This window comes from Oncorhynchus clarkii, chromosome 6, assembly GCF_045791955.1.
Source record: "Oncorhynchus clarkii lewisi isolate Uvic-CL-2024 chromosome 6, UVic_Ocla_1.0, whole genome shotgun sequence".
NCBI classification, from domain to species: domain Eukaryota; kingdom Metazoa; phylum Chordata; class Actinopteri; order Salmoniformes; family Salmonidae; genus Oncorhynchus; species Oncorhynchus clarkii.
The window spans coordinates 30,259,384-30,287,125 of NC_092152.1; the positions used below are offsets into that span (position 1 = coordinate 30,259,384).

A 27,742-nucleotide genomic window follows, 5' to 3' on the forward strand; every position below is an offset into this window, starting at 1 on the left:
TTTGGTTATTCGCTCAGCACTAAACTATAGTAAATACTACAGTATTGAATTTGCATATACCCTGCCTATTCCCCTCCCCCATACTCCAATTTGTGCCACCCATAAATTAGAAACCTACATGCCAAGTATAGACCATACTGTGTTCCTTGCAGGTTATAGAAAAGAGCAGAAGCTCTGAACTCTCTGTTCAGACCCCAGTCCTACCTTCCTACAGGTTATAGAAAATGTACTATTTTAGTATTTCTCTGGTAGGTATCCTGGTAGGCCCCCACTTCTATGTCAAAGATAATAAAACAAAAATACTACAGTGATGTCTGCAATAACAATAGAGTAAACACTACAGTATACTACATTTTGCTAAAACAATACATTACTATAGTATTTAGGGGCTCCCGAGTGCCACAGCGGTCTAAGTCATTGCATCTCAGTGCTAAAGGTGTCACTACAGACACCCTGGTTCGAATCCAGGCTGTATCACAACCGACCGTGATTGGGAGTCCCATAAGGCGGCGCACAATTGGCCCAGCGTCTTCCGGGTTTGGTTAGTGTTGGCCGTCATTATAAATAAGAATATGTTCTTAACTTTTTTTTTTATATGCTAGTTCTCCTTTACTACAGTATTTAAACTATAGTTCATTGTGAATACTGCAGTGTACTACAGTAAATCCTACAGTAAAAATACTACAGTATACTACAGTAAAGTCTGCAAAAACACTACAGTGAATACTATAGTATTTATACCATATTTTATTTGTTCCATAGTATACTATAGTATGAAAAAAAGTATGGAAATGTATGAACTCAGTAATGTAAGTTGCTCTGGATAAGAGCGTCTGCTAAATTACTAAAATCTTAATGTAAAATGTAAAGTACTTGTGGCTATACAGTAACTACGATGTAGCAATGCTTAACGCTCTAGTAGTCTTGTGTTGCTTCCGAACAAAAGGCTTTAAGATTAGTTAGTCACCTTTTGTTCCTTCGTAAACTGAATTTCCTTTAGGTCTGGTTTTGTTTGTCATATATTTTGGCAACATATACTGGATTTAGTATTGTGTGAAACTATGCAATTGTAAGATGTTGGAGGTAACAATTCAGACCACACATCTAGCAGATAAGAATTATTGGTTAGAACAATCTAGAAAGGTTGTATGATATACTCTGTATGTGTCTGTTCTTGTTCTTGGCTGTCTAGTTGTCAATGTTGGAGTGGGTCCCATATGCATTGGATATCTGAGCCAGTGTCTGTGTTTCTTTGAGTCTGTATGTTTGGAGTCTGGCGTTCTAGTCAGGAAGAAGCAATAGCTTTTTTTCAGGTCATGTGGCACAATGCCTGCATCCTCTCAGGTGGAGGGTCTGACATGGCCCTCGTGCTGTCGGAGAGGGGCTACAGGTGGGGTGGATGGGGTGAGGTGATGGGGGCAGACAGACACATTCAGCCCACCAGCTGTGCTCCAGCAGTCTGTCTTGAGTCAGTCTTCTCTGTCTGTAATGGGGCTGTAGCCAACAACAACAGCATCAACTGGCAGCAGGGCTCCTTCCATACATCACAGGAGCGGATCTCTTTGAGCTGCGATCAATTGTCCCCAGGCAGATGGAGGCCCCAGATAATGGTCTATAGTTCACATAGATATACAGTACCAGTCAAAAGTTTGGACACACCTACTCATTCCAGGGTTTTTCTTTATTTCTACCATTTACTACATTGTAGAATAATAGTAAAGACATCAACACTATGAAATAACACATGGAATCATGTAGTAACCAAAAAAGTGTTAAACAAATCAAAATATATTTTATATTTGATATTCTTCAAAGTAGCCACCCTTTGCCTTGATGACAGCTTTGCACATGTTGGCATTCTCTCAACCGGCTTCATGAGGTAGTCACCTGGAATGCATTTCCATTAACAGGTGTTCCTTGTTAAAAGTTAATTTGTGGAATTTATTTCCTTCTTAATGCGTTTCAGCCAATCAGTTGTGTTGTGACAAGGTAGGTGTGGTATACAGAAGATAGCCTTATTTGGTAAAAGACCAAGTCCATATTATGGCAAGAACACCTCAAATAAGCAAAGAGAAATGACAGTCCAACATTACTTTAAGACATGAATCTGGCTCACATGAGGACCGCCACAGGAAAGGAAGACTCAGAGATACCTCTGCTGCAGAGGATAAGTTCATTAGAGTTATCAGCCTCAGAAATTGCAGGCCAAATAAATGCTTCACAGAGTTCAAGTAACAGACACATCTCAACATCAACTGTTCATAGGAGACTGCGTGAATCCGGCCTTCATGGTCGAATTGCTGCAAAGAAACCACTACTAAAGGACAGCAATAATAAGAAGAGACTTGCTTGGGTGAAGAAACACAAGCAATGGACATTAGACAGGTGGAAATCTGTCCTTTGGCCTGATGAGTCCAAGTTCGAGATTTTTGGTTCCAACAGCCGTGTCTTTGTGAGACGCAGAGTAAGTGAACGGATGATCTCTGCATGTGTGGTTCCCACCGTGAAGCATGGAGGAGGAGGTGTGATGGTGTGGGGGTGCTTTGCTGGTGACACTGTCAGTGATTTATTTAGAATTCAAGGCATACTTGAATCAGCATGGCTACCACAGCATTCTGCAGAAATACACCATCCCATCTGGTTTGCGCTTAGTGGGAGTGTTATTTGTTTTTCAACAGGACAATGACCCAACACACCTCCAGGGTGTTTAAGGGCTATTTTACCAAGAAGGAGAGTGATGGAGTGCTGCATCCAATGACCTGGCCTCCACAATCACCCGACCTCAACCCAATTGAGATGGTTTGCAGCCAACAAGTGCTCAGCATATGTGGGAACTCCTTCAAGACTGTTGGAAAAGCATTCCAGGTGAAGCTGGTTGAGAGAATGCCAAGAGTGTGTAAAGCTGTTATCAAGTCAAAGGCTGGCTACTTTGAAGAATCTAAAATTCTAAATATATTTTGATTTGTTTAACACTTTTTTGGATACTACATGATTCCATGTGTTATTTCATAGTTTTGATTTCTTCATTATTATTCTACAATGTAGAAAATATTAAAAATGAAGAAAAACCCTTGAATGAGTAGGTGTGTCAACTTTTGACTGGTACTGTATATATCTATCTATCTATCTATCTGTGTGTGTGTGTGTGTGTGTGTGTGTGTGTGTGTGTGTGTGTGTGTGTGTGTGTGTGTGTGTGTGTGTGTGTGTGTGTGTGTGTGTGTGTGTGTGTGTGTGTGTGTGTGTGTGTGTGTGTGTGCGTATACAGTATGTGTGTGTGTATATATGTATACAGTACACACATACACAGAGCGAGAGAGAAAAGGTCTATGGCAGCAAACTAAAGACACACGGAGTGTAGTGATCAGCTGCTGACACATAGTGTATGTCAAACAGTGTATCTCCTTCAAATCTCACATTCAAATGAGAAATATGTATATACATGTTCAAGAATGGAGGGAGTTTTTATTTGATTTTGACTGTTGATGTATGCTTAGTTTTTTGCCAGACACCAGTAGGCCTGCTAGTGGTTATTGATGACTATGTTTATAATGAATGTGCTTGAATTGAGAGAGGATAGCTGAGGTAACAGTTTCCATATGGTAAGGAAAGAGAAGTTTGCACACCTAGCAGCTGAAAAATGTAATTACATGTATGGGTAAAGGAATGTTGGCAAGAAAAAACTACTTTTTTGTGGGACAAAAAAAATTATATATATATTTTGGTATTCAGCAGTGCAGCTGTTTCATGCTAAATGTATCTTTTGTCTGAAGTAACATGCCAATTAAGGCAGTCTCAGTAATCACAAAAACAATGGAGTATACCTTGGTCAAAAGAGCATGTCAAAAGTTAACTTGTCAACCAGGCAACCGGCTAACCTGTAAAGCCTGTCGGATGTTTCCCAGTCGAAACTGCATATTTTGTGATGTTTTTTTTTTACCACCTCTGCAAAAAACGTAAAAATTAAATACAGATTTCTTGATTTATCTTAGCTTAATTCTGACTATTTTGAAGAAGTGTTACTGGCTATGTTGTTGCTACAGTGGCTCAATGGGGACCAACAACAGTAATAGTGACATTTTTCAATTGAAGGTCTTTAGGGAGTATGCCTAGAGTTCTGCTAGGTGCAAACCGAACCTATGTATGCAGACGTCTTAAGGATTGCGATATTGAGAGGAAGGAGAGGGGGAGGGAGACTTAGAAGGAGCCCTGTAGAGACAGAAGGGGAGGGAAGGGAAGTGGAGGGAGTGGCCTGTTGGTGGGTGTGTGTGGTATGTAGGAGTGTGTGTGGTGACTGAGGGAGTGGAGAGGTAGAGTAGAGGATGTCATGACTGCTAGAGCGAGAGCAGAGCGAGAGAGAAGACAGACAGACAGGTAGCGGAGCCAGGAAAAGAAGGTAAATGACACATTCTAGTTCTTCCACTCTCACAGACCTAGTTCTCCTCTCTGAATACCTGTCCTTTTTTCAGACTTTGTTCCTCCTTATCAAATTCCATCTACTTCTCTTTACACAATTTGTGCCTGTTTCTTTTTGTTTCTCATTGCGCTGAGACCCGAGGAGCTGCCTCTAAGGTTTAACTGAGGTTTCATTTTGGGATAATTGGGCAGTCATTTAGACAGTTTCTATCAGTTGGTTTCATAAATCCATAGTTAATAGTATACAGGTGTGTATTTTTGGTACATTGTTGCAACTTTACAAAACCATAATGTATCAGATCTGCCTCCATGGCCAGGTGTGTGTTGAATGGAGCAGGTGAGGTAGACCAGACTGGGGGCAGAGACGCTGTTTGTTTACTAATCTGATATGATCATAAATCTGTAATAAACTGAGACTAGCAGTTTATGATGACAAGCATAATGGTAAGTAAGATCTGCTGTAGTGAGAGGATGGATGATGGAGAAAGGGGAAAGAAACCGACACGCAAAGGGAGATAGATGGCAAAAATTGAGAGTTGGATGGAGGGAAACGGCTTTAACTGGACTTTGAATGATGTGTGGGTAAGTGAAAAACGGGTGTCACGATCGTCGTAATGAGTAGACCAAGGCGCAGCGTGAATAGCGTTCCCCATATTTTTAATCAACTGAAACGCACCAAACAATAAAGCATAAATGAAATGTGAAGCTACTGGTGTGCACTCAGGGAACTCAATGTAGGCAAGATCCCACAAACACAAATGAGGAAATGGCTACCTAAATATGATCCCCAATCAGAGACAACGATAAACAGCTGTCTCTGATTGGGAACCATATCAGGCCAACATAGACATACAAAAAACCTAGATGATCCACCCTTGTCACTTTCACTACCCAACCAACATACATAATAAACAGCTTACAATGGTCAGGGCGTGACAACGAGGCTGATGGGTGTGTGATGCAGAAAGGATTGCTACTTCATTCCTGCTAATGTATTTCACTTACTGGAGGTCGGCCTTGTGTGTGGTTCCTCAGGCTTTGCCATGAAGTCATGGAAAAGGACCCTGTCAGACTTCCCTCAGAGAGCCATGGAGAGGATAGCCTGACCTCATCGCATTCTGATCTCATTTGCACAATAATGGATTCTGCTTCCTTGGAAAATGTGTCCATTCTAACCCAGGTAGCTGAAGTAATCCCTTGTTTAGCTGAGCTACCTCTGCTCTGCTCTACTCTGGGTGGTGCAGTAATCCGTTGTAGTCTACCTCTGCTCCGTGCCTGTTTGTTCCGCCTGATTGTTGTTTTTGTGGCTCTGAGTGTTCAGATGAGTCCAGATGGCCCACGCCTTGGCTGTGGTCAGGCCAAAGGACAGTTGTCATTTTTGTGCATTTACGGGCCAGAGCTTTCACAATTAAAATCCTGACCGATCCAAACACTCGTGAACCCGTATGGTGAGGCCACGAGCACTACAGGAGAGAAGCTCAGCTCCGATTCTGAGGCCTAAGAGCTGATGAGGCCAGGGTTCTGCAGTGGGACTGCCTCGGTTCCACTCTGTCAGCTCTGCACTGTCAGCCTGGGCCAGAGGCCAGTGATGACAGTGTGGGATTGGCAACAGGTCCTGGGATGCAAAATGTTTGGTCTGTTTCATGTTTTGCAACGAAGACCGTTTACCTCTTACTAACAGAAGCAAACGGAATAAAACGGAACGAAACACGGAGGGACCTACCTGAATTTGTCCAATAGAAACGCAAAACGTTTTCCGTTTGGAGTAAACGGTTTCCGTTACAAAACGTTTTGCAACATACCAAACATTTTGCAAAGATCTGCAACTAATGAATACACCCCTGCTCTCTCTCTTTCTCTCTCAAACATCACTATCAATGCTTTCCTTCTTTCTGTCTCTGAGAAGTATGTTCCCTGTGGTATAAGGGAGCTGTGAAATGATCACTGTCTGGGTGTTTGTCTCCTGTTCGTGGCAGCTGAGGGGAGGAAAATGAAGAAGAGGGGTAGATGGGGGGGGGGGGTATTTCCAGCTGAAACGTCATTGTTTCCCCTCAGCTTCTTTGAATGAAGAACCTTCCTCAGGGAGAGAGTATTTAAGAAGCAACTTCTCTCATTCTTCTACATTTTTTCTCTTTGACATTTTCTCTGGATTAGCTATTCAGGTTTGGGGTGTTTTTTTAAATTTTTTGCTATAGTCACAATCTGGTCCTGGCTCATCAGACACAGGCTAACAAGTGATTAAGCTCTCTTCTTTTACATCTCCCTCCCTCTCTCGCTCAGGTGTGTTTGTGTGGTACCAGGCTTTGTGTTTGTTCACTCCCTCACCTTACACTCTCTCACTTCTCTCTGATCACAGCCTGATTTGATTGACTCTACTCACAAGGCTGTGATTTTTAACCTCCTCACTTCTGACACCTTTATCAGCCCCAGGATAACGTACATTAAGCAAATGTGCCGTGTTTGTTTAAAGATGGTGGATTTGAATCAAGTATGCTCCAGGCCTGTGTCTTGTAATTCGTGTGTGTGTGTGTGTGTATGTTTCGTTACACTGGGTATACATGTATTAGTAGTGTCACTCTGCTGTAATTCTGGCATTATGTTGTTTCAGGGCAGAGTATTTCTCATGATACCCGTTTATAGACCAGTGAACCAGACACAGATCTGGTTGGACTATTCTTGGATGCAATATGCCAAATACCTTGTGGTTGTAAAGAAAAACTGGGAAGTTATTTATATATTTCTAAATAAGTGTGTGTAGAAAGCCCATAAAACCACCCAATCCTTTTCCACACAGATGCACTTCAGTGGAGAGGTTTGGGGTGCACTGGAGGGAGAGTGTGGTTGTGTGTGTGTCCGTGCGTGTGTTGGCCTTGGTGTTTGTACAGCTGCTCCTCCTGTAGAGTCTCTCAAGGTCAGGCAGCAGGGGCCTACAGCAGTGGCAGCCTCTATATCGCTCCCTTTCTCTCTCCTTCTGTCTCCACCTCCCATTTCCTCTCCATATGCCGAAACGTTGTGCTCTCGATTCTACCGTCTCCCTCCTACTGTTTCTTTCCTCTCTCATGGCAGATTTTGAGGCCCTGTGTGTTTCTCATGTCTGGGCTGGCTGTGCAGTGTGTACTGCTCTGTCTGTACTGAGGACCAGCCCAAGGTGGAGGAGTGAGGGGTCAGAGAGGTCAGGCAGATGCTAACCCAACCCAGCAGAGTTCAATCATTACCCCCAACAGAAGGCCGTGTCCATACAGCTGGCTCACTAACTCCCTTGGTGTAGAATCCAGCTTCAAAGTATTATGGGATGGTTGATTTACCTGCCTGGCTCTCAGGGTGTGTTGTGCTACGCAGTCTCTGAACAGGGACAGGGTAGAGGCAGCCAACAGCTGTCTTATCATCTCATCTGTAGGCAGGGCCTCATCATGGCCTCTCTCTTTTGAGGAGCGTTTGACCCTGACACACAACACTGTTCTGATTGGCCTATACAGACAGAGGACTTTGTGCACCTGATGGTTCTACATATCTTCTGATCATACCACTGAGAGAGATGAGTTCAGCTCACTGTTGTGGCTGGGCTGACTGACTGTGTTCTGTCTATGTCATACTGCCAGTGAAAATAACTAAATGCCCTCGTCTCGACTCTGTTGTCTCTGCATTGATGCGATGATGTATTGAAAAGCACCAAGTGTCTCTGATTTACTGTTGTTTCTGCAGGACACAGAAAGGGAGAGCTTTGGTGAGCGAGAGAGAATCAAGTCACAGATCCGGGAGCTGCGCAGCCACCAGACGCAGCAGGGCAGAGAGCTACATAGGACAGGTGAGCAACGTCAAAGACCATCTGAATGAGTGGTCGACTGTTCCTTTCCTCTCAGCCTGTCCATAGGTCCAACACACCACACACACACACACACACACACACACACACACACACACACACACACACATACAGTTTATATGCTTCCTGCCATTTAAATCTCTGTTCTATATATGACATGCTTTTATGATAACGTTTGCATTAGTTTAAGGGTCAAGTTTGGATAGGCAATTTTACTTAAACACAACATTGATTGAAATCATTTCTGGGATTTCCACACTTATGCACTTAGATGCAATTTCCTCTGGCCTGCAAGTGAAAATAGCCAGCCAATAGAGCCATACTGCTGTAGGGGAGTGGAGCTGAGGTGGTCGGTCGGTCACATTGGTTTAGCTCCTCCTTTTTATTTTGAGGTTAGAGGCACCACAGTCATGGGACTAACACTCTGGTTTTGGGTGTGTAGTCATTTCATTAACCAATGTTAGCAAACACAGTGAATGCTTTACTGTAGGTGTGCTAGCTTCATCCATGACCTTTTGACTTGTACACCCACTCCCTACACAAAGTGATCGAAATGTAAATGTTTAAATGAGAAAGGACCAATAAAGGGCTAGAGTGAAAGAGCAGGATATAGGAGAGAGGAATAGTTGAGTGAAGCATGCAGTAGAATAGATCATTTGTTTACGCCCATACTGATTTGAATGCCTGAATGTAAAGTGAGTATTTGTTGAACAAATATACCCGCCTCTAATACTTAAATCATTATAGGCGTCCCAAATAGCACCCTATTCCCTATATAGTGCACTACTTTTGACCCGAACCCTACAAGCCTATGAGAATAGGGTGCCATTTGGGACGCACCACGTGTGGTCTGGCCTGCCCTTGGACCTCAGCATCCCACTCATCAGCCAGTGCCTGGTAGTAGTGGGGTTATGAGACGGAACAGGAATATCATCTGTTCAAGGGGGAACCCACAGCCAGTAGTGATACCTCTGCTATTTAAACCACATACCAGAACTAGAACAGAATCCTTTCTTGACATGGACCAGAAACACCCAGCTCTCCTTGCTCTGCCCTCGCCCTACAATTTGTACCGGGTTGAAGTCAGGGCCAGCAGCTGGCAGGAGCAGACCTCCACAGAGCAGAAGGATTGAGGGTAGGAGCTGTTTGAAATGGACGCCGATACACAAAGACACCGGAAGTTAGAGGCTGGGAACAAACAGGATAGGGTGGGTTGGGTTCTGCCAGTGGCAAGGGGGGGTGAGATGTCATTTTTAACAGAGAGAAGGAGAGAAGTGGCTAGAAAGAGAGAACTTAACTTTGAAGATTAGGGGGGTACAATGGCACACACATACCTCTCTCTCCTTTTTCTCTCACACACACACACACACACACACACACACACACACACACACATACACACACACACACACACACACACACACACACAAATATACAGCAGCATGTCTTGCACACGTATACATGCTCACAGTCCACAGTGTTGGTGACAAGGCTGTGATTTAGGAAATTACCCGTTTGAGAGACATGGCACGTTCCACTGAGCCACTCTGAGTGACAGGGAGCCAGACTCCTCAAATTTGAACTTGTCACTGAAAAGACTGCTTTTGTTGTTGTTGCTATTTAAAGAAGGGTTAGAGGAGGGGGGCTCTCTGCTTTATGCATGAGTGTGGTTATTTAAAACCATTCTCCAAGAGCAGTAGGGGTTTTCCCAGAAACCCTCACAACAGGGCACAATGGACTGGACAAACATCATCCCTTTAACTTTAGTTCTCTTTTCATTGGAGTTGACTGGGGCCTTCATTAGATCACATGGTCTATTTTATAGGGCCTCATGTGAGAAAGGCAGCCATGTTGTGATTTTTGAAGTGAATGCCTATAATAAGCACGTTTCTTATTCAACCCCAGTCAATAACTATTTAATCAACCAATCAAGTGAACCTCATCCTGCTCCTGGCTCTGGGAGGCCTTTCGGGGGTCTTGAAAAGGCTGCGGAGGCTGTGGACGTCTTAGGCCAGAATGGGGCTTTCCCTCACTGATTTGGTTTGTAAATGACAGACCTGCACACTTTGTGAACTCTGGATCAAACACATGGCTAGGGTATGCAGAGATGTGTTATCATACAATGATGTGTCTCTTGTAAGGACACTGTGATTTTCCACTCTGTCGGTGTCTTTTACGCAGCTTGTCTGTGGTCTCTGTACAGCCACCCAGAGTTAAAGGCACTGAGCAGTGAGCATCACAGGGTAAGAGGTAGGTTGAGAGAGCGAGAGACGGAGTGAGATACTCTGGATCTAGGAGGGGTAGGATGTGGGCACTGCAGTGCTGTTTGGAGTGTGGTTTCCTGATGAATGGAGGAGGAATGGAGGATGTTGGATAGGGACCGGGGGAGGGGAAGTACTTATCCTAGTCTCTATTTCACCCCCCCCACACTTCCCCCTACACTTCCTACTGCTCGGTTACCACCTACTGTTGTGGCGCTTTCTCTCTCACATACGCACACGCACACGTAGACATCTGGTCCAGGAATTGAGTCAGACCTGGAGGAAATGCCTACATCCCATTATGTCTCCATGTGTCTCCTCTCGTATACCCAGTGACGCTCACATGTCTCTCCCACGCTCTTGGGGATTTGGCATATGCAGAAACCTTTCATATCCATCAGCAATCCACAAGTTCTCCAGCAACCAACCTCTCACGTGACCCCACATTCCATATTTTTTTATGTTTGGTCAGAGAAACAAAAAAAATGCAAGAACAGAATTGAACAGAGCAGAGTTGTATTTCCATAGTGTTCCTCTGCACTATAATCAAATCAAATGTTATTGGTCACATACATATGGTTAGCAGATGTTAATGCGACTGTAGCGAAATGCTTGTGCTTCTAGTTCCAACAGTGCAGTACAGGAAAGGGCTGAGAATGCGTCCTTGTGGGGCCCCAGTGTTGAGGATCAGCAGGGTACCTTCACCATCTGGAGCGGCCGTCAGAAAGTCCAGGACCCAGTTGCACAGGGCAGTGTGACCCAGGGTCTCGAGCTTAATGACGAGTTTGGAGGGTACTATGGTGTTGAATGCTAAGTTGTAGTCAAAGAACAGCATTCTTACATAAGTATTCCTCTTGTCCAGATGGGAAAGGGCAGTGTGATTTGCGATTGCGTTGTCTGTGGACCTATTGGGGCGGTAAGCAAATTGGAGTTGGTCTAGGATGTCAGGTAGGGTGGAGGTGATATGATCCTTGACTAGTCTCTCAAAGCACGTCATGATGACAGAAGTGAGTGCTACGGGAGGCGATAGTCATTTAGTTCAGTTACTTTAGCTTTCTTGGGAACAGGAACAATGGTAGCCATCTTGAAGCATGTGGGGACAACAAACTGGGATAGGGATCGATTGAATATGTCCGTAAACACACCAGCCAGCTGGTCTGTGCATGCTCTGAGGACTCGGCTAGGGATGCCGTCTGGGCCGGCAGCCTTGCGAGGGTTAAAACGTTTAAATGTTTTACTCACGTTGGCCACGGAGAAGGAGTGCCCACAGGCTTTGGTAGCGGGCTGTGTCAGTTGCACTGTATTGTCCTCAAAGCGAGCAAAGAAGTTGTTTAATTTGTCTTGGAGCAAGATGTCGATGTCTGCGACGGAGCTGATTTTATTTTTGAAATCCGTGATTGACTGTAGACCCTACCCCATACCCTGTGTTTGAGACGTTGAATTGCAACTCTACTTTGTCTCTATACTGATGCTTTGCTTGTTTGATTGCCTTGCGGAGGGAAAAACAACACTGTTTGTATTCGGTCATGTTTCCAGTCGCCTCGCCACAATTAAAAGTGGTAGTTTGCACTTTCAGCTTTGTGTGAATGCTGCCATTAATCCACGGTTTCTGGTTAGGGAAGGTTTTAATAGTCACAGTGGGTAAAACATCTCTGATGCACTTGCTAATAAACTCACTCACAGAGTCAGCGTATGCGTCAATGTTATTGTCTGAGGCTACCCGGAACATATCCCAGTCCATGTGATCAAAGCAATCTTGAAGCGTGGAATCAACAAGCAGCAACAAAATGGAGCAACAAAATGGAGTCATGGTCAGATTTGCCGAAGGGAGGGCGGGGGAAGGCTTTATATGCATAGCATTCGATATGCTGATAGAATTTAGAAAGCCTTGTTCTCTGATTAGCTTTGTAAAATCCTCAGCTACAATAAATGCAGCCTCAAGATATATGGTTTGCAGTTCTCTCAGGGCCGTAGAGGTATCTACTTAGGCAGAGGGTGCGGGGGGGTGTATGCACGGCTGTGACTATAATCGAAGAGAATTCTCTTGGGAGATAATGTGGACGGCATTTGATTGTAAGGAATTCTAAGGTCCGGTGAACAAAAGGCCTTAAGTTCCTGTATGCTGTTATGATTACACCCTGAGTCGTTAATCATAAGGCATACACCCCCGCCCTTCTTACCAGAAAGATGTTTGTTTCTGTTGGCGCGGTGCATGAAGACACCTGGTGGCCGTACCGACTCTGACAACATGTCCCGAGTGAGCCATGTTTCCGTGAAACAGAGAATGTTACAATCTCTGATGTCTCTCTGGAAGGCAACTCGTGCCATATTTTCACCCACCTTGTTTTCTAGAGATTGGACATAGGCGAGTAATATGCTCGGAAGCGGTGGATGGTGTGCTCGCCTTCTAAGTCTGACCAGTAGGCCGCTCCGTGTGCCTCTTCTGCGGCGACCACGTTGTTTTGGGTCGGCCTCTGAGATTATATCCCATGTCCAGAGTGGAGGTCCGAACAAAGGACCCGCTTCGGGAAAGTCGTATTCCTGGTCGTAATGTTGGTAAATTGACGTCGCTTTTACATCCAATAGTTCTTCCTGGCTGTATGTAATAACACTTGAGATTTTTTGGGCTAACAATGTAAGAAATAATACATAAAAAAACAAATTACTGCATAGTTTCCTAAGGACCTGAAGCGAGGTGACCATCTCTGTCGGCGCCATCTTGCTCTCCAACTAGATCATGGGTATGTTCCACTGTGTCCACTCACTGTATTGTGGTGGTTGTGTTCCGTAGGCTCCAACACAGGCATGGTTCTAGTTCTGGACCCCCTGGTGAGGAAAGAGGTCTCCGGCCCTCTGCTGAACCACCCAAAGATCTGGGACCCTGTGACATCATCAGAGGTGGATGTGGTCCTGTCCCACCGCCAGTGCTCTGACTCGACATCCTCGGACCACACCGTGGCTTCCAGGCCACGTCTCGACTCAGGAGCCTCAGAGAAGAGCCTGGGTCTGGGCTCAGCCTTCAGAACCAGGATGGACTCAGGAGCGTCAGAAAAGAGCCTGGGTCTGGGCTCAGCCTTCAGGACCAGGGTGGACTCAGGAGCCTCAGAAAATAGCCTTGGTCTGGGCTCAGCCTTCAGAACCAGGGTGGACTCAGGAGCGTCAGAAAAGTGCCTGGGTCTGGGCTCAGCCTTCAGGACCAGGGTGGACTCAGGAGCGTCAGAAAAGAGCCTGGGTCTGGGCTCAGCCTTCAGGACCAGGGTGGACTCAGGATCGTCAGACAGAAGCCAGTGTTCAGTCCACAGAGGCAGACTGGACTCTGGGGCCTCCGAGTCCCGCTTCAGACCGAGACTAGACTCTGGCACATCAGACTCCAGCACGGGACCGCCAGCCCCTCTAGGCTCTGAGACCTCTGACAGCGCAGGGCTGCTGTCACGGAAACGACTGGACTCTGGGACTTCTGACCTGAGCGTGGGTGTGTCTTCTGTTGAGCGGGGCCGTGTGGAAGAGCCAGAGGTGACCATGAGTAGCTCCTCCTCCAGCACAGATTCAGAGGCTGAGAGCACCAACCACCATTCAGCCCAACCCCGCCAAGACCGCTCCACTACCAACTGTGATCAGCCTGATGGGGCCGTCCCATCCAGGAAAGCCTCAGACTCCCACAGTACCCTGCTCAATGGCAGTTCCAAGGGAAAGGGAGACATCCAGGAACAGAAGGTACACTCTTGTTTAATCTTCCAGTGTGATGCTTGCTGGTATGATCTGATGTGTCTCTAGGTAGAACAGGAGAATATGTAGGTATATGTACACCACTAGAGGGGGATGTTGAGCAATGATGATGAGGCTACAATGTTCGCTCACTCTCCTAGTGTCCCTCTCCTACACCTCTCTGATTCAGAGGGCTTGGGTTAAATGTGGACGACACATTTCAGTTGAATGCATTCAGTTGTGCGACTGACTAGGTATCCCGTTTCCCTTTCTTTCCATCCCTCCCTCTATTTTGAAACACCAGTTCTCAGTACCTTCATCACGTCGGCAACAATAAACATCTCATCTTTCTCTGTATGTCTTTAATAGCTTTGTTAAGCTATGGTTAATTTGCTACACAAATAAACCCAGCACCTCAGAGCCGGGCCCAAGTCCTTTATTGTGCTCAACTGGTTCTGGTTCCCCTCAGATCTGTCTCCCTCACCTGCTGTCAGAGGGAGAGCCGCTGGGGCTGGCTAGAAACAGCCAAACACACAGGCAGGAGAATGCTGCAGCATTCTGAGTCTCTCTATTGTTTGCTCAAAGCTCTCATCAGGGACTTGGGTCACCATGACACCACGTCGTCGCCCTTATCGGGAGTGTTTACCCAACATAGGCTACAGGCTCTTTTATAGGACCCTGCAATATAATATGCTTGTGTTCTGTATGTTTACATTACGCTGTGGATGTTCAGGCACATCGTGGCCCCATGGCCCCTTGATCAGCCCAAAAAAGAACAGAGACACAAACTTGTCTCCCTCGCTCTAAACACTGTTACATAATGCAAACACTACCCTGGTCACCTGTATGCGTGTGCATGTGGTTGCCACTATGACCAGTTTGATCCTCTATGCCCCCAGTGCCTTGTGCCATCCCATGGATCTGCACTATTGCCCTGTGATGCTTTACTGTGTTTTATTTTCATCTAAACTCTTTCTCTCTCTCTCTCATTTTCAGGTCAGAGATACTTTATTCACTACTCTCAGCAAAGCAAGCGATGCAGGTGAGCATGTTTACAGATAAAAAAACGAATCTATGTGTGTACAGTGCCTTTAGAAAGTATTCCTACCCCTTGACTTAATTGACACTTTGTTGTTGCAACCTGAATTCAAAAATGGATCAAATATATTGTTGTCACCCATTTACACACAATACCCCATCATGCCAAAGTGAAAACATGTTTTTAGAAATATTTGCTTATTGAAAATGAAATACCGAAATTTCTCATTTAAATACTGTTCCTATTCACACGCCTTTGACAGTCCAAATTGAGCTGCATCCAATTTCCTTTGATCACCCTTGAGATGTCACTACAACTTGAGTCCACCTGTGGCCAATTCACTTGTTTGGACATGATTTAGAAAGAAACACACCTGTCTATATAACGTCCCAATGTTGACAGTGCATGTCAGAGCAGAAACTATACCATCCAAATAACTGTCCGTAGAGCTCCAAGATATTATTGTGATGAGGCGTATATCTGGGGAAGGGTATAAAACTATTTCTAGAGTGTTGACAGTTTCCAAGAGCACAGTGGTCTCCATCATTGGGAAATAAAAAAATAAGGAACTACTAGTCTATGCTTAGAGCTGAGGAAACGGGAAAGAATGACCTTTGTCAGGGAGGTGACCAAGAACCCAATGACCTCTGGTGTAGTCAGTTTCTATATTTCTTTGGTTATGCAAATATTTGTTTTGTAGGATCGAGTTTGGGAAACCCTGCTTTACAGAACTTCACCAATCTGGGCTTTATGGGAGATTGGCCAGATGGAAGCCACTCTTGAGAAAAGGCACCAGCTTGCAAAAAGGCACGTGAAAGACTTTGAGAGCACAAGGCAAAAGATTAACCAGGCACAGCTTATCACCCGTCTAACACCATCCCTACCTTGAAGCATGGTGGTGGCAGCATCATGCTATGGGGATGCTTTTCAGCAGTAGGGACTGGGAGACTGGTAAGAAGAGCGGGAACAATGAATTGATGAGAACCTGCTTCAGCGTGCAAACAACGATAGACTGTGGCAAAGATTTAAGTTCCAACAGGACAATGACCCCAAGCATACAGCCATAGCAACGCTGGAATGGCTTCAGAACAATAATGTGAAAGACCTTGAGTGGCCCAGCCAAAGCCCAGACTTGAATCCCATTGAAAATCTGTGGAGAGACTTGAAGATTGCTGTTCACTGCCGCTCCCCATCTAATTTAACAGAGCTTGAGGAAATCTGCAAGGAAGAATGGGAGAAAATCCCCAAATCCAGACATGCAAAGCTGATACAAACATACTCAAGACGACTCAAAGCTGTAATCGATGCCAAAGATTATTCTACAAAGTATTGACTCAGGGGTGTGAGTCCTTATGTAAATGAGATATTTCTGTATTTCATTTTAAATATATTTGCAACTATTTCTAAAAACATGTTTTCACTTTGTCATGGGGTATTGTGTGTAGATGTGTGAATTTTTTTTAAATGAATTTTGAATTCAGGCTGTAACACAACAAAATTTGGAATAAGATCATGGATTTTTTGTCCTGTAAACTTTGTAAATTAATAGTTAGGGTGAAATGGTGGACAATGTGCACAATTATCGATATATTTTATACTAGTTATCGTCAAATAATGATTTAAAGTCCCACCCATGGCTGCACCCCTGCCCAGTCGTGTGGAATCCATAGATTAGGGCCTCATTAATTTATTTAAATTGACTGATTTCCTTATATGAACTGTAACTCGGTTTATTTTTTGTCAGTACCTGACCAAATTCACATAGAAATGTGTGTTATATGTCATTCTCATCTAAGAAGCGGTAGATTTGTTTTATGTGCGCTAGTTCTATACTTACCATTATTACATTTTGGTTTTGGACACCAGCTTCAATCAAAATACAATATGTTTGGTTATAGAAAATATATTTCAGTGGTTTAGATAGTACAATGATTCTCTACACTGTACTTGCTTGTTTTGCCACAGAAACTGTAACTAAGTGAACTATTCGAATTTTAGCCTCCGGGAAATGGCAGAGCGATTTCTGCATAGTGCGTCTTTAAAATATTTCTGAGATATGTGATTTAGTTGTTTTATTTTCTCAAGCCTAAATGTTCAACAATGTTTTTGTGTGTGTGTGTGTGTGTGTGTACTCTTATCATTTATTGGACTGTACAAAATGTTCTGTACATTCTGTCGCAGTAAAAGGGGTGTCCATTCTACTCAGGAGCACTTCTAGTTTCCAAATCCACAGAGTTTACACCCCAGTCATCACTGCTAATTTTGTGGCCCTTAAAGCCCCATGCAGTCTTTTTAATTGTGGTTTTAAATCATCACTCTGTCTAATAAATCACTCTGTGTGTTTATTTCATGAAAATATCTCCAATATATATTTTTTTATCATTTATTTCCCTGCGCCTCTTTTGGCCATTGGAATGCTCAGTCTGATCATGTGGGAGTTAGGAAACAAATTTGAAGATATTTACATACTCAGCCCTGATTTTGTCATTATGGGGTATTATTTGTAGATGGGTGAGAAACAAAATCTATTTAATCCATTTTGAATTCAGTTTGTAACAAAACAAAATATGGATTAAGTCAAGGGGTATGTTTTACTTTCTGAAGGCACTCTAGATGTAATAACCTGACATTTAAAGTGGGAGCCAGCCAGGATGTGTGCCTCATTACTTGTGCTTTACTGTTAAACTCCACCGGCAGTGTTGATAACATCACACCAGAGGACCTGTGAGCTGGAAGCCCTTGGTGCTGCTGAGTTATAGCTGTTTCTCTAATATCAAGACGCCCTGCTCCCGAAGTCCTATCAGTTGAATGGCTTCCGTTCGAAGGAGCCTTCCGGGGCCAGCATGGCCGTATAGGGCCTTTCATACAGGGGAGGATGAGGGTGCACCGAGGAGGACAGGATAGAGATAGAATATGGAAGATACGAGTGCACAGGATCGTGTGTGTGTGTGTGTGTGTGTGTGTGTGTGATCGAGATTACTAAGTGGGAGGAAACTTCTTCCCTAAAAGAGTGTGTAGCTTTTCCCTATATGTGATGAAAGCAGACCATCATTTTACTGTACATAAAGGAACAGAAATCCAGAAACACTCAGGCAACCTAGACATCTGTCAGCTTATGGCCAAAGCTGACGCACTGAAAAAGAGGGAGAATGAGGGAGGGCGAGTGAAGAAAAGGAGGGGGGCTGGAAAAAGGAAGAGAGAGAGAGGGAGTGTGAGAGAAGGGAAATAAAATCAAGGGATTTGTAGAGAGCTTTAGGATGAGGAGACAAAGGCAGTGAGTGTGCTGCTTTGAGTTTAGGGGATTTTAGTCATATTGCCCTGCTGAAGACTTTGAAATGTTTCCAGTCTTTGTGTGTCAGCTGTACCGGGGAGCTGGGTAATTAACTACTGAGTTTGTATTACTTGACTGTGTCTGTGGTCCTCTGTTCTTTGCTACTGTGTGTAAGTCATTTCCACTAATGTGCTGTCTGTGTTTTGCAGTGCCTGAAAAGAAGCCGGTTGTCTTGGCCCCGTTTGGCCGGGCTAACTCTGTGCGGGACCGTATGCGTAAGTTCACAGAGCCCAGCCCAAGCCCCAGTGTCCCGTTCCTGAAGAGGGGCTCTCAGTCTCTAAGGAATGGGACAGCCCCCAGTGCCCGAGTCCTAGGCAGAGCCACCGAGCTGAGTGAGGGACGAGCAGCAGGGCCAGTCAACCAAACAGCAATGACCACAGCAGTATCCATCAGATCCCTTACAGACAGGCACGGGAGACCCCATGTAGGTTCTACATCGTACTCTTCATCTTCCTCCTCCTCAGAGAACCTTGTCCAATGTCAGGGCACAATTCAGCCAGGGGGCGTGGCCACCAAAGATCTGCAAACCGCTGCTCAATCCATGAGCACTGTAGGCGGGGCGAAGCAGCCGGCTAAAAAGCTGCAGCACTTCTCGGGCATCTCAAAGGAAGACAAGACCCCAGGGAACCAGGGAGAGGCAGACCCCGACATGAAGACCTTCCTAACTATCGAGATCAAAGATGGACGCACCATCACCTCCTCCTCCTCCTGCTCCTCCTCCTCTTCCTCTAGAGGCAACCTGGCCTCCATGACCCCCATGGCCCAACGCATCACCACCAACTCCCTGGGACAGAGAGCAGGTAGGAGCACTGCCTAATGGATGCTAGATAGACTTCTGGTACCAGATTCTTTATATGTACAGACCATAGCTTTTGATAGATTTGTGTTAAATCCAAAAACAGAAGTTGATATTTGAAATGATGCGTTACCAGTGGTACCAGGCGGACTGAGTGCCTTGAGCCTACATCAGTCATAGACTTGCCTTTAAATCTTTTTCTCCCTTTTAAATCTTAGAATAGATCAGAAATCATTAACAGTGGAGCCATTTTTCATCCCTTCAGCCCAGTGTACTGCAGCAGATCATAGGCTCTGTGTCTGTTTGTGGAGACAGATTGTGTAGATACTGGATGTTTCCTGTTCTGTCCCAGCTCCACCTCTGCATGCTAATATCAGCCTTGAGATCAGGGACAGGGGTCAGTCCATAGAAATAGAATGCATTTGTATGGGTAAGTCAGCAGGGCTGAACCCCAGGCTGGGGACAGACCAGGGCCAGGGTTAGGGCCAGGGAGTGTGTGTGTGTGTGTGGGAGCAGGGTTCTGCTGTGGACGAGCAGCATTGTCTCTATGATGGGCAGGCACGCTGTGTGGAGGTGGAGGGGGTTGGAGGGTGGTATGGGATCAAGGACACACAACAATGGGCAGTTATTGAGTAAACTGTATGGTCTAACAGCACAATACACTGTAGTCTTTCTGTTGCATTCCTGCAGAGTTGGCGACATCCACAACAGACTATGGTCTGTATACCACTCTGTAAATGCCATACAAACACTCACACTGTACTCTAGTACTTGGGCATACATTGTCAACACAAATGTTGAAAACAGGTGTTATCGCTAAACGTAACTTTATCCTACTCCTGAGGGGTATCCTACGAAGCAGGTTTTGAGGAGTTGGCAAGGTAACGTTCGTCAACTCTCAGTTCAACTTGGGATAACCAGTCATGAAAGTGGCTCACCTTTTAGCCAGGTAAAGTTCTATGGCAAGAAATCCTTCAGAACTAACCTGCTTCGGGGCAGGCTAACTCGCGGCTAACTTCACTTACCCTGAATGAAATGACTGAGCCGAGAGTTGAGGACCAATGAAATCGGATTCTGACAATTGATTAAATATTTTATAAATAAAATGTTTAGTTTTTTATATGTTGAAATATATCACTTTACACATTTAGTAAACTTCATACAATGTAACACTTAAAAATATATATTGATATGAGTGGGGGAAAAGGTGCTTGTGCATTGATAAGCACACCAAAGACTGTATTAACGATAATAATAAGTAATACAATGAAGACTGTATTAACAATAATAATAAGTTATAAAATAAAGACTGTATTAACGATAATAATAAGTAACACAAAATAGACTGTATTAACGATAATAGTAAGTAATACAATAAAGACTGTATTAACAATAATAAGTTATAAAATAAAGACTGTATTAACGATAATAATAAGTAACACAAAATAGACTATTAACGATAATAGTAAGTAATACAATAAAGACTGTATTAACAATAATAATAAGTTATAAAATAAAGACTGTGTTAACAATAATAATAAGTTATAAAATAAAGACTGTATTAACGATAATAATAAGTAACACAAAATAGACTGTATTAACGATAATAGTAAGTAATACAATAAAGACTGTATTAACAATAATAAGTTATAAAATAAAGACTGTATTAACGATAATAATAAGTAACACAAAATAGACTATTAACGATAATAGTAAGTAATACAATAAAGACTGTATTAACAATAATAATAAGTTATAAAATAAAGACTGTGTTAACAATAATAATAAGTTATAAAATAAAGACTGTATTAACGATAATAATAAGTAACACAAAATAGACTGTATTAACGATAATAGTAAGTAAAAAAAATAAAGACTTAACAATATTAATAAGCAATAAAATAAAGTATATTTCACACCATGAATTTGCAAGGTAACATTTCCATAATTTTATTTTCGGCGCAAATTAAAATATGTTTCAGCATTATCTCAGTTAAGATTTTCAATGTTCAACTAGCCATCTGCGACATGCACGCGCAATTACAAGCCTGCTATTGTTAGCGGCAAGCAGACGAGCAATATCCACCTTCCTAATACGTACAGTATGAAGTCTGAGCTGGAATGTGAAGCTAACTGGAGCTGGTTAGCTTCAGAAAACCCTGAGTAGATATAGCTTTCTTCGTAGGATACCCCTCTGGACACTTACTTGTCTGTGTATGTTTCTGTTCATCTTTCTGTGTATGTGTATGTTAGTGTTTTGATGTGTCTCAGAAGCGGCCTGTTCACAGCTGCTGTGGACATCTGTCCAAACAACCAGTCTTGTGCTCCAGCATTTTCCAACCACTAGGACCTCCAACCCAAACAGTTTACTTAAGACCCTGCCTGGAGCAGGACTATTACAGCACCCAGTCAGACTCTGATTAGCCCCCTCGCCTCATCTCCCTCCTCCCAGACCCTCTGACAGCTCCACTGGGCTTCTTCAAGAGGCCGGCGTTAAGCCCAATTTTGCTCTAATGCCTTTGGGTTCCTTTTTTGGAAGCTCCCTGCCACTGACTGAAGACCGGTTTGGAGAATGTCTTGTGTTCACCCAGCAGCTCCTAACAACAGTCCTGAGTGTACAGTACAGAACACTGGAATGCATCAAACAGGCACTTCTGTTTTACAGATGTGGTTAAACTGACATAGCTGCTGTCTTATGTGTAAAACAGTGTAAAAATACAGTGCCTTGCGAAAGTATTCGGCCCCCTTGAACTTTGCGACCTTTTGCCACATTTCAGGCTTCAAACATAAAGATATAAAACTGTATTTTTTTGTGAAGAATCAACAACAAGTGGGACACAATCATGAAGTGGAACGACATTTATTGGATATTTCAAACTTTTTTAACAAATCAAAAACTGAAAAATTGGGCGTGCAAAATTATTCAGCCCCCTTAAGTTAATACTTTGTAGCGCCACCTTTTGCTGCGATTACAGCTGTAAGTCGCTTGGGGTATGTCTCTATCAGTTTTGCACATCGAGAGACTGAATTTTTTTCCCATTCCTCCTTGCAAAACAGCTCGAGCTCAGTGAGGTTGGATGGAGAGCATTTGTGAACAGCAGTTTTCAGTTCTTTCCACAGATTCTCGATTGGATTCAGGTCTGGACTTTGACTTTGCCATTCTAACACCTAGATATGTTTATTTTTGAATCATTCCATTGTAGATTTTGCTTTATGTTTTGGATCATTGTCTTGTTGGAAGACAAATCTCCGTCCCAGCCTCAGGTCTTTTGCAGACTCCATCAGGTTTTCTTCCAGAATGGTCCTGTATTTGGCTCCATCCATCTTCCCATCAATTTTAACCATCTTCCCTGTCCCTGCTGAAGAAAAGCAGGCCCAAACCATGATGCTGCCACCACCATGTTTGGCAGTGGGGATGGTGTGTTCAGCTGTGTTGCTTTTACGCCAAACATAACGTTTTGCATTGTTGCCAAAAAGTTCAATTTTGGTTTCATCTGACCAGAGCACCTTCTTCCACATGTTTGGTGTGTCTCCCAGGTGGCTTGTGGCAAACTTTAAACGACACTTTTTATGGATATCTTTAAGAAATGGCTTTCTTCTTGCCACTCTTCCATAAAGGCCAGATTTGTGCAATATACGACTGATTGTTGTCCTATGGACAGAGTCTCCCACCTCAGCTGTAGATCTCTGCAGTTCATCCAGAGTGATCATGGGCCTCTTGGCTGCATCTCTGATCAGTCTTCTCCTTGTATGAGCTGAAAGTTTAGAGGGACGGCCAGGTCTTGGTAGATTTGCAGTGGTCTGATACTCCTTCCATTTCAATATTATCGCTTGCACAGTGCTCCTTGGGATGTTTAAAGCTTGGGAAATCTTTTTGTATCCAAATCCGGCTTTAAACTTCTTCACAACAGTATCTCGGACCTGCCTGGTGTGTTCCTTGTTCTTCATGATGCTCTCTGCGCTTTTAACGGACCTCTGAGACTATCACAGTGCAGGTGCATTTATACGGAGACTTGATTACACACAGGTGGATTGTATTTATCATCATTAGTCATTTAGGTCAACATTGGATCATTCAGAGATCCTCACTGAACTTCTGGAGAGAGTTTGCTGCACTGAAAGTAAAGGGGCTGAATAATTTTGCACTGACAATTTTTCAGTTTTTGATTTGTTAAAAAAGTTTGAAATATCCAATAAATGTCGTTCCACTTCATGATTGTGTCCCACTTGTTGTTGATTCTTCACAAAAAAATACAGTTTTATATCTTTATGTTTGAAGCCTGAAATGTGGCAAAAGGTCGCAAAGTTCAAGGGGGCCGAATACTTTCGCAAGGCACTGTATATACAGTGCATTCGGGAGGTATTCAGACCCCTTTACTTTTCCACATTTTGTTACGTTACAGCCTTATTCTAAAATTGATTCAATTCATTGTGTTCCTCATCAATCTACAGACAAAACCCCATAATGACAAAGAGAAAAAAATGGGTTTTAGAGGTTTTTGCAAATGTATGCAAATACAAAAGTCTGAAAAAAAAAGGTCTGAATACATAAGTTTGCTAAGAGACATTGCTAAGAGACTCAAAATTGAGCTCAGGTGCATCCTGCTGTGGGGATGTCTTTCAGTGGCAGGGACTGGAAGACTAGTCAGGATTGAGAGAAAGAGGAACGGAGCAAAGTACAGAGAGATCCTTGATGAAAACCTGCTCCAGAGCGCTTAGGACCTCAGACTGGGACGAAGGTTCACCTTCCAACAGGATAATGACCCTAAGCACACAGGTTCACCTTCCAACAGGACAACAACAAAGGTTCACCTTCTAACATGAAAACAACCCTAAGCACACAGCCAAGACCATCCAGGAGTGGCTTCAAGACAAGTCTCTGAGTGGGCCAGCCAGAGCCCAGACTTGAACCCTATCTAACATATCTGGAGAGACCTGAAAATAGCTGTGCGTCGACGCTCCCCATCCAACCTGACAGAGCTTGAAAGGATCTGCAGAGAAGAATGGGAGAAACTCCCCAAATAGAGGTGTGCCAAGCTTGTAGCATCATACCCAAGAAGACACAGGGCTGTAATCACTGCCAAAGGTGCTTCAAAGTACTGAGTAAAGGGTCTGAATACTTGTGTAAATGTGTTATTTCATTTGTTCATTTTTTATAACTTTGCAAAAATGTCTAAAAAACTGTTTTTTCTTTGTCGTTATGGGGTATTGTGTGTAGATTGTTGAGGGGGAAAAAACAATTGAATCAATTTTAGAATAAGGCTGTAATGTAACAAAATGTTGTTACGTTCTGAATATTTTACGAATGCACTGTATATTTTTTTAAATTAATTTTCGGAATGGAAAAACGCTTAATGAACTTAGTGCCTTGCGAAAGTATTCGGCCCCCTTGAACTTTGCGACCTTTTGCCACATTTCAGGCTTCAAACATAAAGATATAAAACTGTATTTTTTTGTGAAGAATCAACAACAAGTGGGACACAATCATGAAGTGGAACGACATTTATTGGATATTTCAAACTTTTTAACAAATCAAAAACTGAAAAATTGGGTGTGCAAAATTATTCAGCCCCTTTACTTTCAGTGCAGCAAACTCTCTCCAGAAGTTCAGTGAGGATCTCTGAATGATCCAATGTTGACCTAAATGACTAATGATGGTAAATACAATCCACCTGTGTGTAATCAAGTCTCCGTATAAATGCACCTGCACTGTGATAGTCTCAGAGGTCCGTTAAAAGCGCAGAGAGCATCATGAAGAACAAGGAACACACCAGGCAGGTCCGAGATACTGTTGTGAAGAAGTTTAAAGCCGGATTTGGATACAAAAAGATTTCCCAAGCTTTAAACATCCCAAGGAGCACTGTGCAAGCGATAATATTGAAATGGAAGGAGTATCAGACCACTGCAAATCTACCAAGACCTGGCCGTCCCTCTAAACTTTCAGCTCATACAAGGAGAAGACTGATCAGAGATGCAGCCAAGAGGCCCATGATCACTCTGGATGAACTGCAGAGATCTACAGCTGAGGTGGGAGACTCTGTCCATAGGACAACAATCAGTCGTATATTGCACAAATCTGGCCTTTATGGAAGAGTGGCAAGAAGAAAGCCATTTCTTAAAGATATCCATAAAAAGTGTCGTTTAAAGTTTGCCACAAGCCACCTGGGAGACACACCAAACATGTGGAAGAAGGTGCTCTGGTCAGATGAAACCAAAATTGAACTTTTTGGCAACAATGCAAAACGTTATGTTTGGCGTAAAAGCAACACAGCTGAACACACCATCCCCACTGCCAAACATGGTGGTGGCAGCATCATGGTTTGGGCCTGCTTTTCTTCAGCAGGGACAGGGAAGATGGTTCAAATTGATGGGAAGATGGATGGAGCCAAATACAGGACCATTCTGGAAGAAAACCTGATGGAGTCTGCAAAAGACCTGAGACTGGGACGGAGATTTGTCTTCCAACAAGACAATGATCCAAAACATAAAGCAAAATCTACAATGGAATGGTTCAAAAATAAACATATCCAGGTGTTAGAATGGCCAAGTCAAAGTCCAGACCTGAATCCAATCGAGAATCTGTGGAAAGAACTGAAAACTGCTGTTCACAAATGCTCTCCATCCAACCTCACTGAGCTCGAGCTGTTTTGCAAGGAGGAATGGGAAAACATTTCAGTCTCTCGATGTGCAAAATTGATAGAGACATACCCCAAGCGACTTACAGCTGTAATCGCAGCAAAAGGTGGCGCTACAAAGTATTAACTTAAGGGGGCTGAATAATTTTGCACGCCCAATTTTTCCGTTTTTGATTTGTTAAAAAAGTTTGAAATATCCAATAAATGTCGTTCCACTTCATGATTGTGTCCCACTTGTTGTTGATTCTTCACAAAAAAATACAGTTTTATATCTTTATGTTTGAAGCCTGAAATGTGGCAAAAGGTCGCAAAGTTCAAGGGGGCCGAATACTTTCGCAAGGCACTGTATCTATATATTGTTTATATATATATAAATATGATATTAGAATACTATCAATCATCTAAATAAAAGCTAGACAGTCAGGGAGAATTTAAAATTGCCAAAACATTGAATTTAGCAGTATTGATTTTATTATGTTTGACAAAGGAACACAGCATTAGCCATGTCAAAATGCATAGAATTGCAGGAAATTAGCTTTAAAAAGGCAACATTTTCTCTCTCCGCTCTATGAGAAAATGTGTAGGATTGGAGAAAATGTGCTTTAAAACTGAAACTATTTCTCTTCATCTTCATGGAGAAATTTTGAGAATGGCAGGTAATTAATTGGCTTAAATATTAAAGCTACACTGCCAAGGTGGATGCCTCTAAAATGTTCTCCACCGGGCTGACTGTGCCCATTACCACGCCCCCCTGCCACACCCAACCACCTAAGCCCCTTTTTGATCCAGAAAAAAACGTATTATGTTGGTCCCCAGTTTACTGTGTGTTGGTGTTGGTGCACAAGGTCACATGACATTGTATGTGTGCAGAGAAAGATGGAACATGGGTGTTTGTATTAGCGGTGGCGGGGTCCATAGTGTGACCCACTACCATCCTTTATGACATCATTTAAAGTTTTATTAGTCATATGCACAGGATACACATGGTATACTCCGTCCAAAGAAATGCTTACTCGCAGGTTCCTTCTCAACAATGCAACAACAATAAGAAATAATACAAGATAAGAATATTATATGAAGTAAATGGCTCAGTAGAATATTTTTTGGTTTGTTGCATAAGTATAATACAGGAAGGCACCATGACGGCTTATGTAAGTGAGGGATGGTCCCCTCATGGACACTCAGAGCCATATTCACATCATCATGTACAATATACAAAAACATAGATGCTTTAGGGACTTGAGTCCATTTAACATGTAACTATTTATGGTTAAACACTGGTGGTGTGCTGTGACATTGTTTTATAGAGCTTTTGACACTTCAGCTCCATGTAAGTCTCTCATTGTATGGGTCTCTCTCTCTCCCTGGCAGAGTTGACCATGGGTCTGAGAGCGACCCCCTTCAAGACCCCCTCCAGCCTCACGTCTGGATCCTCATTCAAGGTACTGTAACACTCCACTCCTCCTGTCCTGGCAGAAACGCAGGGTTAGACACACTACAGCAATTTTTTTGACTTATCCAATTGAAACACAGTATCCCAAGTATAAATACAGTAATGTGTACAGTACACACTGAAGGGTAAAACATATATATTTTCAGCAAAGCATTTTTTTTGACACAACTGCAAACTTCAAGGAATAGGGCATTTAAGGAGATGGTCTGATGTGATGTCACCGGCCTCCCCACTTGCTTGACGAACAACAGAGGAGCAATAGAGAACAAAAAAGGAAAGCCCCCCC

At 43.3% G+C, this 27,742-nt stretch overlaps 1 protein-coding gene across 5 annotated transcripts in view; it reads left to right on the forward strand.

Annotated features, from left to right (window-relative positions):
• LOC139410952 (smoothelin b) overlaps nucleotides 1-27,742 on the forward strand; it is a 93,265-nt gene that overhangs the window by 38,138 nt on the left and 27,385 nt on the right. For 4 of the 5 annotated variants that reach the window (XM_071156658.1, XM_071156660.1, XM_071156657.1 and 1 more), the window contains exons 6-10: nucleotides 8,116-8,218; nucleotides 13,289-14,211; nucleotides 15,199-15,244; nucleotides 18,722-19,372; nucleotides 27,375-27,445. In XM_071156658.1, the coding sequence (XP_071012759.1) occupies nucleotides 8,116-8,218; nucleotides 13,289-14,211; nucleotides 15,199-15,244; nucleotides 18,722-19,372; nucleotides 27,375-27,445 (1,794 nt within the window). Of the gene's footprint in view, nucleotides 1-4,353; nucleotides 4,394-8,115; nucleotides 8,219-13,288; nucleotides 14,212-15,198; nucleotides 15,245-18,721; nucleotides 19,373-27,374; nucleotides 27,446-27,742 lie in introns of those variants that run through there. The other variant, XM_071156661.1, reaches the window with a different exon arrangement.